The sequence below is a fragment of the Geotrypetes seraphini genome, chromosome 9 (assembly GCF_902459505.1).
Source record: "Geotrypetes seraphini chromosome 9, aGeoSer1.1, whole genome shotgun sequence".
Lineage (NCBI taxonomy): Eukaryota > Metazoa > Chordata > Amphibia > Gymnophiona > Dermophiidae > Geotrypetes > Geotrypetes seraphini.
Genome location: NC_047092.1, coordinates 55,028,536 through 55,041,317, shown reverse-complemented (window position 1 = coordinate 55,041,317; position 12,782 = coordinate 55,028,536). Strand labels below are relative to the sequence as shown.

The 12,782-nt window shown below is 42.1% G+C and overlaps 1 protein-coding gene across 2 annotated transcripts in view; it reads right to left on the bottom strand.

Annotated features, from left to right (window-relative positions):
* Positions 1-6,215: 6,215 nt before the first annotated feature.
* PPP1R3A (protein phosphatase 1 regulatory subunit 3A) overlaps positions 6,216-12,782 on the bottom strand; it is an 87,685-nt gene continuing 81,118 nt past the window's right edge. For both annotated transcript variants that reach the window (XM_033957708.1, XM_033957709.1), the window contains one exon: positions 6,216-9,503. In XM_033957708.1, coding sequence (XP_033813599.1) covers positions 6,762-9,503 — 2,742 coding nt within the window. In that variant the 3' untranslated portion in view covers positions 6,216-6,761. The remainder of the gene's footprint in view (positions 9,504-12,782) is intronic.

Here is a 12,782-nt window from a genome sequence, read left to right as displayed (position 1 = left end):
TGTTTCCAGGGCCTTCTTGTCCTTTGACCATTTTTCTCTCCGTCTTCACTTTCTGCCTTGCATCCATCTTTATATAAATTTGGCTGCTGGTACCTTGCCTTCAATATCTGTCCGACAATTTTCAGTAGTTTTATAACAGCGTAGGACCGGATAATAGATATTTTTCACAAAAGTTTTATAAGTAGATAAATGTGAACGTCTCAGTCCCACCACTCCACCGCCGTTCTATCTTTCAACTGCGGGAAGAATTTACGTGGTGACCTTCATCATTGGCTGTTCTGCATTCACCAATTTTAAAAACTCCATATCATTTATTATATGTTTTTTATATGCTTTTTTGTATTTTTGTATACAGCTAATAATGCTTAAATGCACTTATCTTTGCATCCGCCAAAAGATGGGAGCCATCTTTGGCATTAACTTAATATTCAATTTTTCTGTTTTCTTTTCAAAATCTACGTTTCCATGTCTTACCTTCCCTTCTATCTCTCTCTTCTTAAGTCCCTATTTCCATGGTCTGACATCTCTTTCTTTCCTTTCTCTCCCTCCCTCCTTCCTTCCTTCCTTTCCCATGCTCTAGCATCTGTCTCCTTCCCTCCCCCAACTTTTTATTTCTTTCACCCTGCCCCCTTCTTTCTTTCTCTCTCTCTCCATGCCCCCTTTCTTTCTATATGTCTGTCTTTCTCTCTCTCTGTGCCCCCTTTCTTTCTTTCTCCTTGCCCTTTCTTTCTCTCTCCATGCCCCTTTCTGTGTCCTGTCTCCCTTCTTTCTTTCTGTCTCCCTGTCCCCCCATTTCTTTCTTTATTTCTCCCTGCCCTCCCCCAAGCCACCATCGGAAAACAGGCCGGCGCCGAGTTCTTAGTTCTCCCTACTTATCTTCCCCAGCACGAGGCTGACCAATTCTCGCCACCCAATGTCAATTCTAACATCAGAGAGGAAGTTCCGGGTCAGCCAGGCAGTGATTGGCTGGCCCAGAACTTCTTCTCCGACGTTAGAATTGACGTCAGGTGGTGAGAATTGGTCGGCTCCGCGCTGGGGAAGATAAGCAGGGAGAGCTAAGAACTCGGTGCTAGCCTGTTCCCCGATTGCAGCGGTGTTAGCCTATTCCCCAATGCTGGCGGTGGTAGCCTATTCACCGGCTGTGGCCTGTTCCCCAATGGCGGTGATTTGGGGGAGGGCAGTGAGAAGGGAAGCATGTTGGGGACCCCTGCTTTAGGCGAGCCACGAGCCGCACTCAAGTGGCTAAAGAGCCGCAGTTTGCCGACCACCACAGGAGAAATCATACGGGGAGGATCAAAAAAAATTTCTGTGTGACAGACAATTGTAATAAATCAAAGCCTATGTGAAGAAACACCACCACAGGAGAAATCATAGGGGGTTAAAAAAGAAATTTCTGTGGGACAGATAATTGCAATTTCCAAAAGAAACGCATTTTTCACATACTTGCCAAAGGCCTACAGCCCTACACTGCAACCACCACCACAGCCTTGGATACCTCGTTGCTTGGTTCCGGTGCTTGTGGACGAGCTGCAGGGCAGAGTGAGCTGTGTTGCAGGGCAGAGTGAGCTGTGTGCTCTGGATCCAGGCTGAGAGGGAGCGGAGGGAGGCTGAGATCGCGAGATGCACAGCACAACCCGGCAGCCGCTAATGCCGCCTAGAGACACAAGCCAAAGTGGGCGGAGGGAGGCTGAGACTGGGAGAAGCACAGCGCCACCAGGAGGCCGTTTGCCGACATTCCCTCCGACGCAAGTCAATTACAGCACTCACGGTTTGTACGCGATTGTCCTCTCCAAAATCGTAAAATTTGTGAAGTGGAGAGGATAGATCGTGGGCCGCAAAATAGTCCCTGGGGGGCCGCATGCGGCCCATGGGCCGTGTGTTTGAGACCACTATTCTAGCAGGATATCGGCATATACTGTTAGGAGGCAGTTGGTGCCATTTTGAAAATGCTGGAGCTAATGCAGGAACATTTGGGGAGTGCCTCCTGTCCTCTGTTAGACAACCAATGAGATTTGTTAAGTGCCAGGGGGAAGGAGTGGGGCAGGGACACAGACAAATGGAGAGAGGACAGGGACTTACTATTTAAACTAACAGGGAAGTGGCTAGCTGAGGAAGGTGGGAGTGTTTATAAGTGACCAGTGGACCAAAACTGGAGACCACTACTATGCTTTGGCCAGGAACATGCAATGTTTCCAGCTACAGCAACACTAGGCAAATTACCATGAATCCACTGCACCAAGAGACTAACGTGTCGGATTCTGTATGCTAGAATTAATAAATGACCAGATGAATTGTAAATAAATGGTTCAAAAAAGGGGGCTGATGGCAGATAAAGGCCATATGGTCCATCCATTCTGCCCATCCATATCATCCTCTATCTCTTCCTCCCCTTAAGAGATCCCACATGCTTGTCCTATGCTTTCTTAAATTCAGATACAGTTACTGGTCAAGTTTTCAGGATATCCACAATGAATATTCATGAGTTAGATTTGCATGCAGGCCCTGAAAGTCCACCTAAAGTTAGGTGCCGTTATCAGCACCGATTCTGTAAAAACTTAGGCGCCCATTATATAATCATGCTTAGCATTGCCTAAGCATGCTTATGCACTGCTCAGCATCAAACATTTATTTATTCAATTTTCTATATCGTTCTCCCAGGGGAGCTCAGAATGGTTTACATGAATTTGTTCAGGTACTAAAGCATTTTTCCCTATCTGTCCCAGTGGGCTCACAATCTATCTAATGTACCTGGGGCAATGGGGGGATTAAGTGACTTGCCCAGGGTCACAAGGAGCAGCATGGGTTTGAACCCACAACCTCATGGTGTTGAGTCTGTAGTTTTAACCACTACGCCACACTCTCCAATTTATGTCAGGGTTTTCTTCACCTAAAGTTAAGTGCCCAATGGCACCTAATTCACAAAAAGGCACTTAACTCAAAAATACGCCCATTAACCTCCCCTAACCACACCCACTTTTAGTATAGGTGCTTTGGGCCTCTCTCTCTCTTAATCCCCATTTTACACCCTCACTCATTCTCCCATACCACCACTTATATGTACCAATTACCAAGCACTCACAATCCCCTCAAAATTCCTACTCCATCTTTCCCATCCAAAATTCCCTCCAACACTCTCCCATTCAATCACCAAATCGTGACCTTAGAATTACGTGGTTCTAACTGTCCCGAAAGTTGGCACGCAGTTAGAACCTTGTAATCCCATGCATAGACTAATTTCTGTACATAGAACCATGTTATTTCTTATGAAATGAAGGATCGGTTAAGTTGCAATAAATCCTCATGAGTGTTGTAACATCTACATGTCAGATAGAACCCGGAAGTCATTGGAGTTAAAAATACTGAAAATTGTCACTTAGAACTCTGTAATTCTAAGGTCACGAAATCCCAGTCCAGTTTTCAGGATACCCACAATGAATATACATGAGATTGATTTGCATAGAATGGAGGTAGTGCATGCAAATTCTCATGCATACTCATCGGAGATATCCTGAAACCTTACTTGCTAGGTATGTCTCTAGGACTAGGTGGAGAATTCGTTTCAAAAATATGCAAAAGTGCACAACACATTTTATTGTAATGTTTCTGTTGCAGTTCATATTGTTCAAATAAGTAAACTCTACAGCAACTTGATGCAGGGGCATAGCTACCCTTTGAACCCAGCAAAACGACCAGTGCCACCCATTGGAAGGGTCACCTGAGGCTGCAACTTCCTTCCCTCCTCCCTCTCTACTCTCCTACTGGTCCAGCATCACCCCAGCACAACCTGCAAGCAATCCTCCACACTTGACAGAGAAAGCACTGAAACATGCCTTATTGGCTTGCGAGGCCTTTCCTATGCATGTGCCACCTCTCTGATGCAACTTCCAGTGGGTGGGATATGCACTAGAAAGGCCCCACTGGCCAAGAGAGGCAGATTTCAATGTTCTCTGCCAAATGTGGTTTGATGGAGGGGGAACTGGAGCAATGCTGGTCCCATGTGGCCACAGGAGAGAAGGTGGACAGGAAGGAAATATGCCACCCTGGACCTGGGCATGAGGGGGGCAGGGATGAAGAAATGCCAAACTGACCATGGGGGTGGGGTAGAAGGGAGGAAAATACTGGACTTGAGGTGTGGAGTAGAGGGCAATGAGAGAGACATGTAGCAAAGTGGAGGGAGAAGTGAGGGGGCAGATTTGGACTGGGGGAGGAGCAGAGTGAGAGACCTGGGAGAGGGAAACAGATGTCTGACCACAGAGGAGCAGGGAGGAGCAGGATGAAGGAAAAAGAGAAGCTGGACATGGGGAAGGACAAGGACACAGAAGAGATGCTAGCTATGGAAGGAACACAGGGACAGGGACACGGAGGGGTTATAAGTGGAAGTATAGGGACAGATAGGGTTATGATGGATGGGACACATACTACACATGGGGGAAGGATAGGGGCAGGGATACAGAGGGAGGTGCTGGACATAGAAGAAATTTCAAAAAGGAGAGGAGACCCTGAAGAAAAGCAGAATGGAAATTATAAGACCAAAGCAATGCTCAGATAACAAAGGTAAAATAAAACTATTTTTTCTGAATACTATATATTAATTGTAATATGCCAGCTCTGGGAAATGTGTATCCGCCCTCTTCCCCTCCCCCAGTCCCCATTACCTTGAGAGAAATGGTGTTATAGGGGGGCCATCTCAGTTTTTCTGTTCAGGGCCCATTCAGTCCTACCTGCTGTTCAAAATTCTAAAATCTGAAATTCTTTATTATCCTCACAAATATCAAAGGTCATGTGCTTTGAAAGCGATGCTCTACTTTGAATTGCAGGAACTCTGATTCTGAGACTATCTTTCTACGTATCAGGTAGGAGGAACCTATATACTTCATGGGGACCTTGGACCCAATTCTGTAAATGGCTCCTTACTGCATCTAACTTGAAGGTGCTGGTCAGCGTGGTTATCAATCAACTGCTAGGAGCTGCTTATAGAATCACTCTTAGAGGTGCCTAGGTGTGCTTAGGTGTAGTTGAGGGGTTTTGTGTATCATAAGGAAAGCTCATTTAAATCCTAATGAGATCTTTGTGATGCATTTGCACAGGGGCTGCTAGGAGGATCTATAGCAGCCCTGAGAACCCTTTTGAGCACTGGGAGGAGAGCTTTTATGCCAGTAAGACTGATTTAACAATTCTTACCAGCATGGAAATCTTTTGAGCATCAGGGCCAAAGTGAGAGGTTACACGGAAGGACATTAAGCCAGTTGCAAACAAGCTACACAAAGTGAATTATTTGGACATTTTTATTTAATATTAGATAAATACGAATGCCTTCTTAAGCAACAGTGACAAAATACAGGATTAATAAGATCTTTCTGAAAATATACTGAATTTTTTCTATGTTGTTTTCCAATTTTCACATACAAAATATATAGATAGATATATACATATATTATTTTGAAGTACCTTAGTTGTGCAAATTTGTAATAACAAACCCATAACAAATCTCTCTATGCTCTGTGGTGTTGGAAACCGGTTTTCTATTCAGACAAAACATTGCATCAAAAAGTGTATTAAACATTTCTTCTGTTTTTCATGACTATTATCTTTATTCCAACTGTGAAAGAGAACTAGAGTCATAACTAGCATATTTGCTCATCTTTTTCACCTCTGCCTGTATCCGAATGCCTTTCTCGCTCTCCCTCCCCTGGCCTTCTTTGCTTTGATCCGCATCCTTTGTTTTCTCTCCTCCCCCCCTATCTCCGCTAACCCAGACAATAGGAGAAGAGCAGCACTCTGCTTTAAGAGCCCATACTTACACTGCAGTCATTTTTATGCCCCTTAGGGCTTTGTGCCCTGGGCAACTGGCCCTCTGGCCCACCCCTAGTTACAGCTCTGCATAAAACTAAGAACATTTTCTAAAATATAAATTCCCCCTCCCCCCTTTACAAAACTGTGCAAGAGATTTTTAGCACTGGTCAGCGCACTGAATGCTCGGCGCTGCTCCGATAGTCATAGAGTTATGAGTGTCAGAGCAACGCAGAGCATTCAGCGTGCCGGCTGGCGTCTTGCATAGTTTTGGAAACGTTGAGTTGCTAATCATTTTATTTTACCAATGAGCTTAATCCAACAAATGTACCTCCCTCCCCCCCCCCCCTTTTTTTTTTTTTTTTTTTTACAAAACAGTAGCGCAGTTTCTAGCGGTGGTAACAGCTCTGATGCTCATAAGCATTCTATGAGCATCGGAGCTGTTACCACCATGGCCGGCGCTAAATACTGCACTACAGGTTTGTAAAACGGAGTAGGGGGTAATGATTTATTATATTAGCAAACCATCCATTGTAGGGTAATTATTAAATTAATTCTTACGTAGTAATGCCATTCTGTAATTATCTACTATACAAAATCTTTAAAACTCATAATGTTAAAATACTAAAGCTTCATGGCAACAATTGAATGCAAGAGGTGGCCTGGGAATAGAGATGTGAAGCATTGCACCATTATTGCCCCATAAGAGCAACAGCAGCACCTAATTTTAACTTAGCGTGCTTCAAATGTCATATTGTTATAGCTTTTCAATAATCCAAACAAAATGGTCCTATGTAGAATATTGCTTATATGAAAAAAAACATCTTCACGTTTATCTTCTCATCAAGGATCTTTCTAGAAGACAACTGTGTTTTTCAGGAAGAATGAACATTTCTGTTAAACGGTTGTTGTTGTTGGGTTTTTTTTAAAAAAAAATTTCCATCGCAATGTATCTTAAACTGAAAACAATCTCACTTCTTTTTGACTGGCTCCTTACGCTTGCCTCCCTCCCAATATAACCAATACAATGAGAGAAAGTAAACTGCAAAGCAAACTATCAAATCGCAATGGTAAGTTATCACAGCAAGTATGATAAATATCAGAAAGTAAAATATTTCATAGCTGATACGCTTTAAAACTAAGAACTCTCTAGATAAATTAGACATATCACATGTCTGATTAGAAGCTTCTACATAATCAGAAACTTGATGGCTCTCTTGTTGCATTCTGTCAGACGTTTCCATTATGTTTTCTTGAGTTAGTAACTCTTGAGCAGCTGCATTCACGTCTTCCTTTTCTTCATTTGGCTCACTAATTAAAATCACTGGCCCCAATGATTCCTCATGCCTGCCCTCTCGCTCATAGAAAAAACTGCTTGTATCTTTTTCACTTTCCTGTTCAGCCAATAAGAGGGAATTCGTTTCAGCTTCTCTGGGTTCACCATGAGCGTATAAATTCTTAAGGATAAATGGAGTTTCACTTGTAGCATCAAGATTATATCCTGAATCTGTAGATACATTGGGTTGGTATTGAAATGAAGATGTGGTAATTTGATGTGGAATATCATCTTCCTTAGTAACAACTGTGACCGTAGATACTCTAGGAGAGGTCACAGAAGAGCTGCCGTAATTGTAGTCAGACACAAGATCTGTGCTGGTTTTGTCAATAAAACTCGAATCAGACAACGCCTCAGTGATTGGCCTTTGTTCAAAATGTTTCAGAACTTCAGGTGCCTCAAAGTCCTGCCCGTAGAAGACCTTTCCTTCTGCACAAGTAGAGGACACAGTTTCAATTATAGGTAGACTGATTTTGACATCATCTTTTGTATCTACATGGAATTCCTCTTCAGAAATGTTTTCATGTTGCAGTTTTTCATCTACATCCATGTTCAGTAAACCAAATCTGCTATCTGTGGCACCTACGATACTGCTTTTACAAAGTGCATGTTGTGAACTTTCTGTTTTCCCTTCATATTTTTGAAACGCTATTTCCTGTTCTTTTATAAACCTACCAGTTTCTATTACCTCTTGGGGTGCATAGTCAGTCGCTTTCCTTTTATCTGCTAGAATGCCTTTCATGCTATCTTCAGATGTTTTAATTATGCAAGGATTACTAGCGGGTTTTTCCTCTGGAACAATGTCATCGTCTATGGAAGGTACTTCATGTTTCAGCATTTCTTGTGATGTAAGCAATGGTGTAGGAACGCTGTGGAAATAGCTTGTATAATCACTCATTACCCAAATGTCTTCATTATCTACTTCTTCTCTGCTGTGCTCTCCTTTCAACAGCTGACTTTCTGGAGCACACAAACCTTCATTTTCAGATGTGGTCCTACTCTGGTCATCCTGAATAGGCGACACTGATTTCCAGCTTTCAACTTCAGGTTGATAAAAGTCTCTATCCAACCTGTTTCTAGGAGCTTGAGGAGCCTGATCCTCTCTGCCCATGCTTTCTAAAGCTTTCTGATCAACTTTTTTATTATCAGTTAATAAAGAGGTGAATGTAGAACTTTCTTTGTTTGCCACTATTACAGGATCAAAACTCTGAAAGACACCTTGGCGTTTGTTGTCAGTCCTCCTACTTGTAACACTTAATTCATCATATGTCTCATTTCCTTGAACATAATGTGTTGTTTCTGGGCCTTCGTTTGTCATGGTATCTGATGTTCCACTACCTGCAGAACTTTTTGGCTCAGTTTCACTAAGATTCACTGAAACTTCCACGTGGAAAGGCCCACTTATAGTGGTAATTTCCTGATTACTGTCTGATTTTGGCAACACACTTGTGTCTTGACCTGTAGGTAAGTAATAATCATTCAGGCTAAATGGACAAGTAATTGCCTCTTCATCAATTACCAGTGGAACATCTAACACATTATCTTTCTCCATTACATTTTCACTATCGTAAGCATCACTTGATGCTTCTTGCACTCTTACTTCATCAAATTCAAGTTTTTTTGTAAAATTATTTAAGGCACTATAATTTTTAAGATCAGCCACACATGTTCCCTTTAATTGAACCTCATTATTCTTTACAGTTGCCTCAGTTATTTTCTCATTGTCAGTGTTGTCTATAAGCAATGAATCTAGAGACACACTAGAGTCTTGGAGTGCATAAACCTCAGGGGCTGGATTAGCATTATCATCCAGCACTTCTACTAAACACACTGATTCATCTTCAGGTGCTGAAGAAATTGCTCCTGGAGTTATTTCACAAGTTTCTTTGCAAATATCGGTAGACTCCTCACTGATGATTAACGGCTCTATTATCTGGCTTCCTGCGGCACTATCTGTTTTACCGATTGAAATATCTACAAACCTAATTCCTTGTCTGCTCGCGATAGCATCTGTAAGGTGAACCATGTCATTTTTCTCTGTTTCAGACAAGTCCTCCTTTGAGAAAGCGTCAGCGCATTCCATAGAAGGCTCACCATTGTTGGCGGCAACTTCAGTGTATTCCTTTGCAAGAGGCTGACTTGTATAACTTTCTGTGAAATACAATCCAGCATCCTGCAGTCCTGGCTCCGGTAAATTGTTGTCTGAAGCAGACGTGAAAGGCAGGGGCTGCATTTGCAAGTCCACACTTGTTCCCTCAAGGGCTAGCTCTGTCTCCCTTCTTTGTGCTTCATTTGGAAAATTAACCTGTCCTGATGCATATAGATTATTTTCATCTTCAGAGGAAGCACTGCTTGTTCCTACAAGGTGCTGACTTAGCTGAAACAATAGAATTAAAAAAAAAAAATAGATTAGAAAAGCTAAGAAAGATGTGAAGAATGACTGAATAACAATTGAGCAAGCTTTTGTTATCAGCGCTGAAAACTTTGTTTCTGGTTACAAAAGCCATTATAAAACAATGTTCTAAAGCATTTCTAGCATTTGCATTGCATATATTGTATTTCATAGCACATGAAGGTTTCTTTTGATTAGGGTGGAATATAAAATGTTCTTAAAAAAAAAAAAAGTCCTATTGTTTTATTCATGAGAAAAATAAACTGTAAGCAAATTCTCATGCAATAGAAGCATACAGGTACCAAAATTTAGGCACTGAGGCCTGGATTCTGTAACTGGCGCCATTGTCAGGGACCGCCTAAAAGCGGCCGCCAATTGAGTGCCAGTCATGTGATGATGCTGGGTATAGAATCATGCCTCCAGCAAAGGTAGCTGCCAGAAATATAGGCTGGGGTTTTCCTGCACCTACCTATGATATGAATCGCACCACCGTAGGCGCTTTAGGCTGTCTAACGCCACTTCTAATGTTAGCCACGCCCACAGTGGTGTTAGGCGGCCTAAAATGTCTCCTGAGGCATGATTCCAGGGCCGACTTTTTTAGGCACCGGTAGGCACCTTGAAACTCAATTAAAAATGTTATTTAAACATCTTCTTTTTTTTTTTTTATCGAGTTTAGGTGCCTAAAAAAAAGTGCCACTTAGAGAATCTGAGCCTGAGCATGAATTCTGTGTGAAACTGCCATCATAGAACACTAGCATAAGTTTGCTGTTTCATACCTAACCTTAGGCACAAGTACTTATGCCATGTCAAAGGAATAGGGAATGGGACTTGATATACCATCGTTTTGAGGTTACAAAGTAGTTGACATATTATATACAAGTTCTGGTTCTATACCTTGGGCAATGGATGGTTAGGTGAATTCCTAAAGTCACAAGGAGCTGCAGGTGGGAATCAACCCAATTTCCCAGGATCTCAGGCCACAGCATAGCATAGTAACATAGTAGATTATGACAGATAAAGACCCGAATGGTCCATCCAGTCTGCCCAACCTGATTTAATTTAAAAAAAATAATTTATTTCCCTCATAGCTATTTCTGGGCAAGAATCCAAAGCTCTGTCCGGTCCTTAGGTTCCAACTACTGAAGTCTCCGTCAAAGCTCACTCCAGCCCATCTACACTATCCCAGTCATCGAAGCCCCTCCCCAGCCCATCCTCAACCAAACGGCCTTATACGGACACAGACCGTGCAAGTCTGCCCAGTACCGGCCTTAGTTCTTCAATATTTGCTATTATTTTCTGATTCTAGGTCCTCTGTATTCATCCCACACTTATTTGAACTCTGTCGCCGTTTTCCTCTCCACCACCTACCCTCATAGTTAAAAGTGTGGTTAGGGGCAAATCATGGATGTGTTTTCAAGTTAGGGACTTGTTTTTGACAGGCAAAGTTGTGTGCCTAACTTAAGTACAAGCACTGAGGCCTGGCATAAATATGGAGCACTTAAAAGTTAGGACACCCGGTGATGCTTAAGGCTGATTACGTGGTGCTAAGCGTGATTCTAAACATACTACGCCTAACTTTTATAGAATTGTGGAACTGATTTTTTAAGCAACGTGTATAGAATCAGGGCCTAAGTGTCCTCCAGGATAACATTTCCCAGGCTAATAAATACAATGTACCCAAGTAACTCAAGAGAATTTGAGTATCGATGCCATATAATGCTGACCAATACATTAGAGACCAATGGTCAAATCTTTAGGGATTAATCCCCTTTCCCACATATGCACACACACAGAAAGGCAGTGCCCAAACTTATTACCCTAATAGCTTAGTATATTTCTACCAACATTAGTGCTGCTTTGATCTTCTCCCTGTGCCTTTGGCTCATAGTTCAATTGGGATCTATCAAATTGTGTCCTCTGGTTTTACCATTTTCCTTTCTCTGGAAAAGATTTTGTTCTATGTTAATACCTTTCAAGTATTTGAACGTTTGAATCATATCTCCCCCTGTCCCTCTTTTCCTCTAGGGTATACATATTCAGAGCTTCCAGTCTCTCATCATACTTCTTTTAGTACAAACCTAAGCTACTTCTCCACTCCTTCACTGTTAGGAGTATAACCCTTAATACTCTACAACCTGTGTGCCCACCCCTGTCCCTGCCATGGCTATGCCCTCTAGAGGTTGTACATGCAGCTTCTAGAAAAAGCAATTAAGGACTAAATGCACTGAAGTCAGCGATCGTCGCTAAAACTGTTTTCACATCTTTAGCAACGATCGCTTTTACCGACCCCATGCCCAAAATGGCTCACCGCTTGTTTTCCCCCTCGGTCACCCATTTTCTGATCTGGCCATGCAAATTAGCTAAAATCCCGTGCAAAGTAGCCAAGTGATTGATGCACTAACATCTGCTTTAACGACTCTTACTGCCAAGGAAAGCTCAAGGCTTATGTGTTTTAAATGGGTGGAGGAATAGTCTAATGGTTAGTACATCGGCCTGAGAAGTAGAGAAAGTGCAGCTCGTTTTGACTTTGGGCAACTCACGTAACCCTCCATTGCCACAGGGAGAAAATAAGTGCCTGTATATAATATGTAAACCACTTTAACTGTAACCACAGAAGGGTGGTATATCAAGTCCCATCCCTTTTTCCTAAAGCACGTTTTATTTGTGGAAAAGACTTCTATAAAATTGAGGCACTGCGTTATGTGGGTATAAGTATGTTCTCTGACAATATTGTTTGTATTTAGATCAGCACTGTGCAGAGTCTTACCTGGGACGGAAAATAGACAGAACTGCAACATACACATTCAAGTTATAAATATGTATATTCATGCATATAAATATGTATATTCATGCAAAGAATACATGTATTTTATTTATTTATTCAAATCTTTGTTATACCGCCAAATGATCAAAACGTATTAAAGCAGTTTATAAAGGAGTAAGTACAAGGGCTAATGAGACCCATGGGGGAAAAAGCAGAAACATAACATGAAACTAAGTACACAAGGGAGAGAGTGGGGTAGCTTAACAAATATTGCCAAAATACAGTGTGTGAAATAAAAACCATCTAGACACAAGAGGAATAGGAATGGAAAAGCTGGAGAAAGGAAGCACAGAACAGGTCAGAAAAGAGCAATAGATAAGTAGAATTTACACCCTCTGGGCAGGTGCCTATTTAATAAAGAACTGTAACACCTGTGTTGCCTGAATCAAATTGATACCTACGTGTGCTTCTTTGGGGCCACTGTTCCAGGTAAGTGTTTG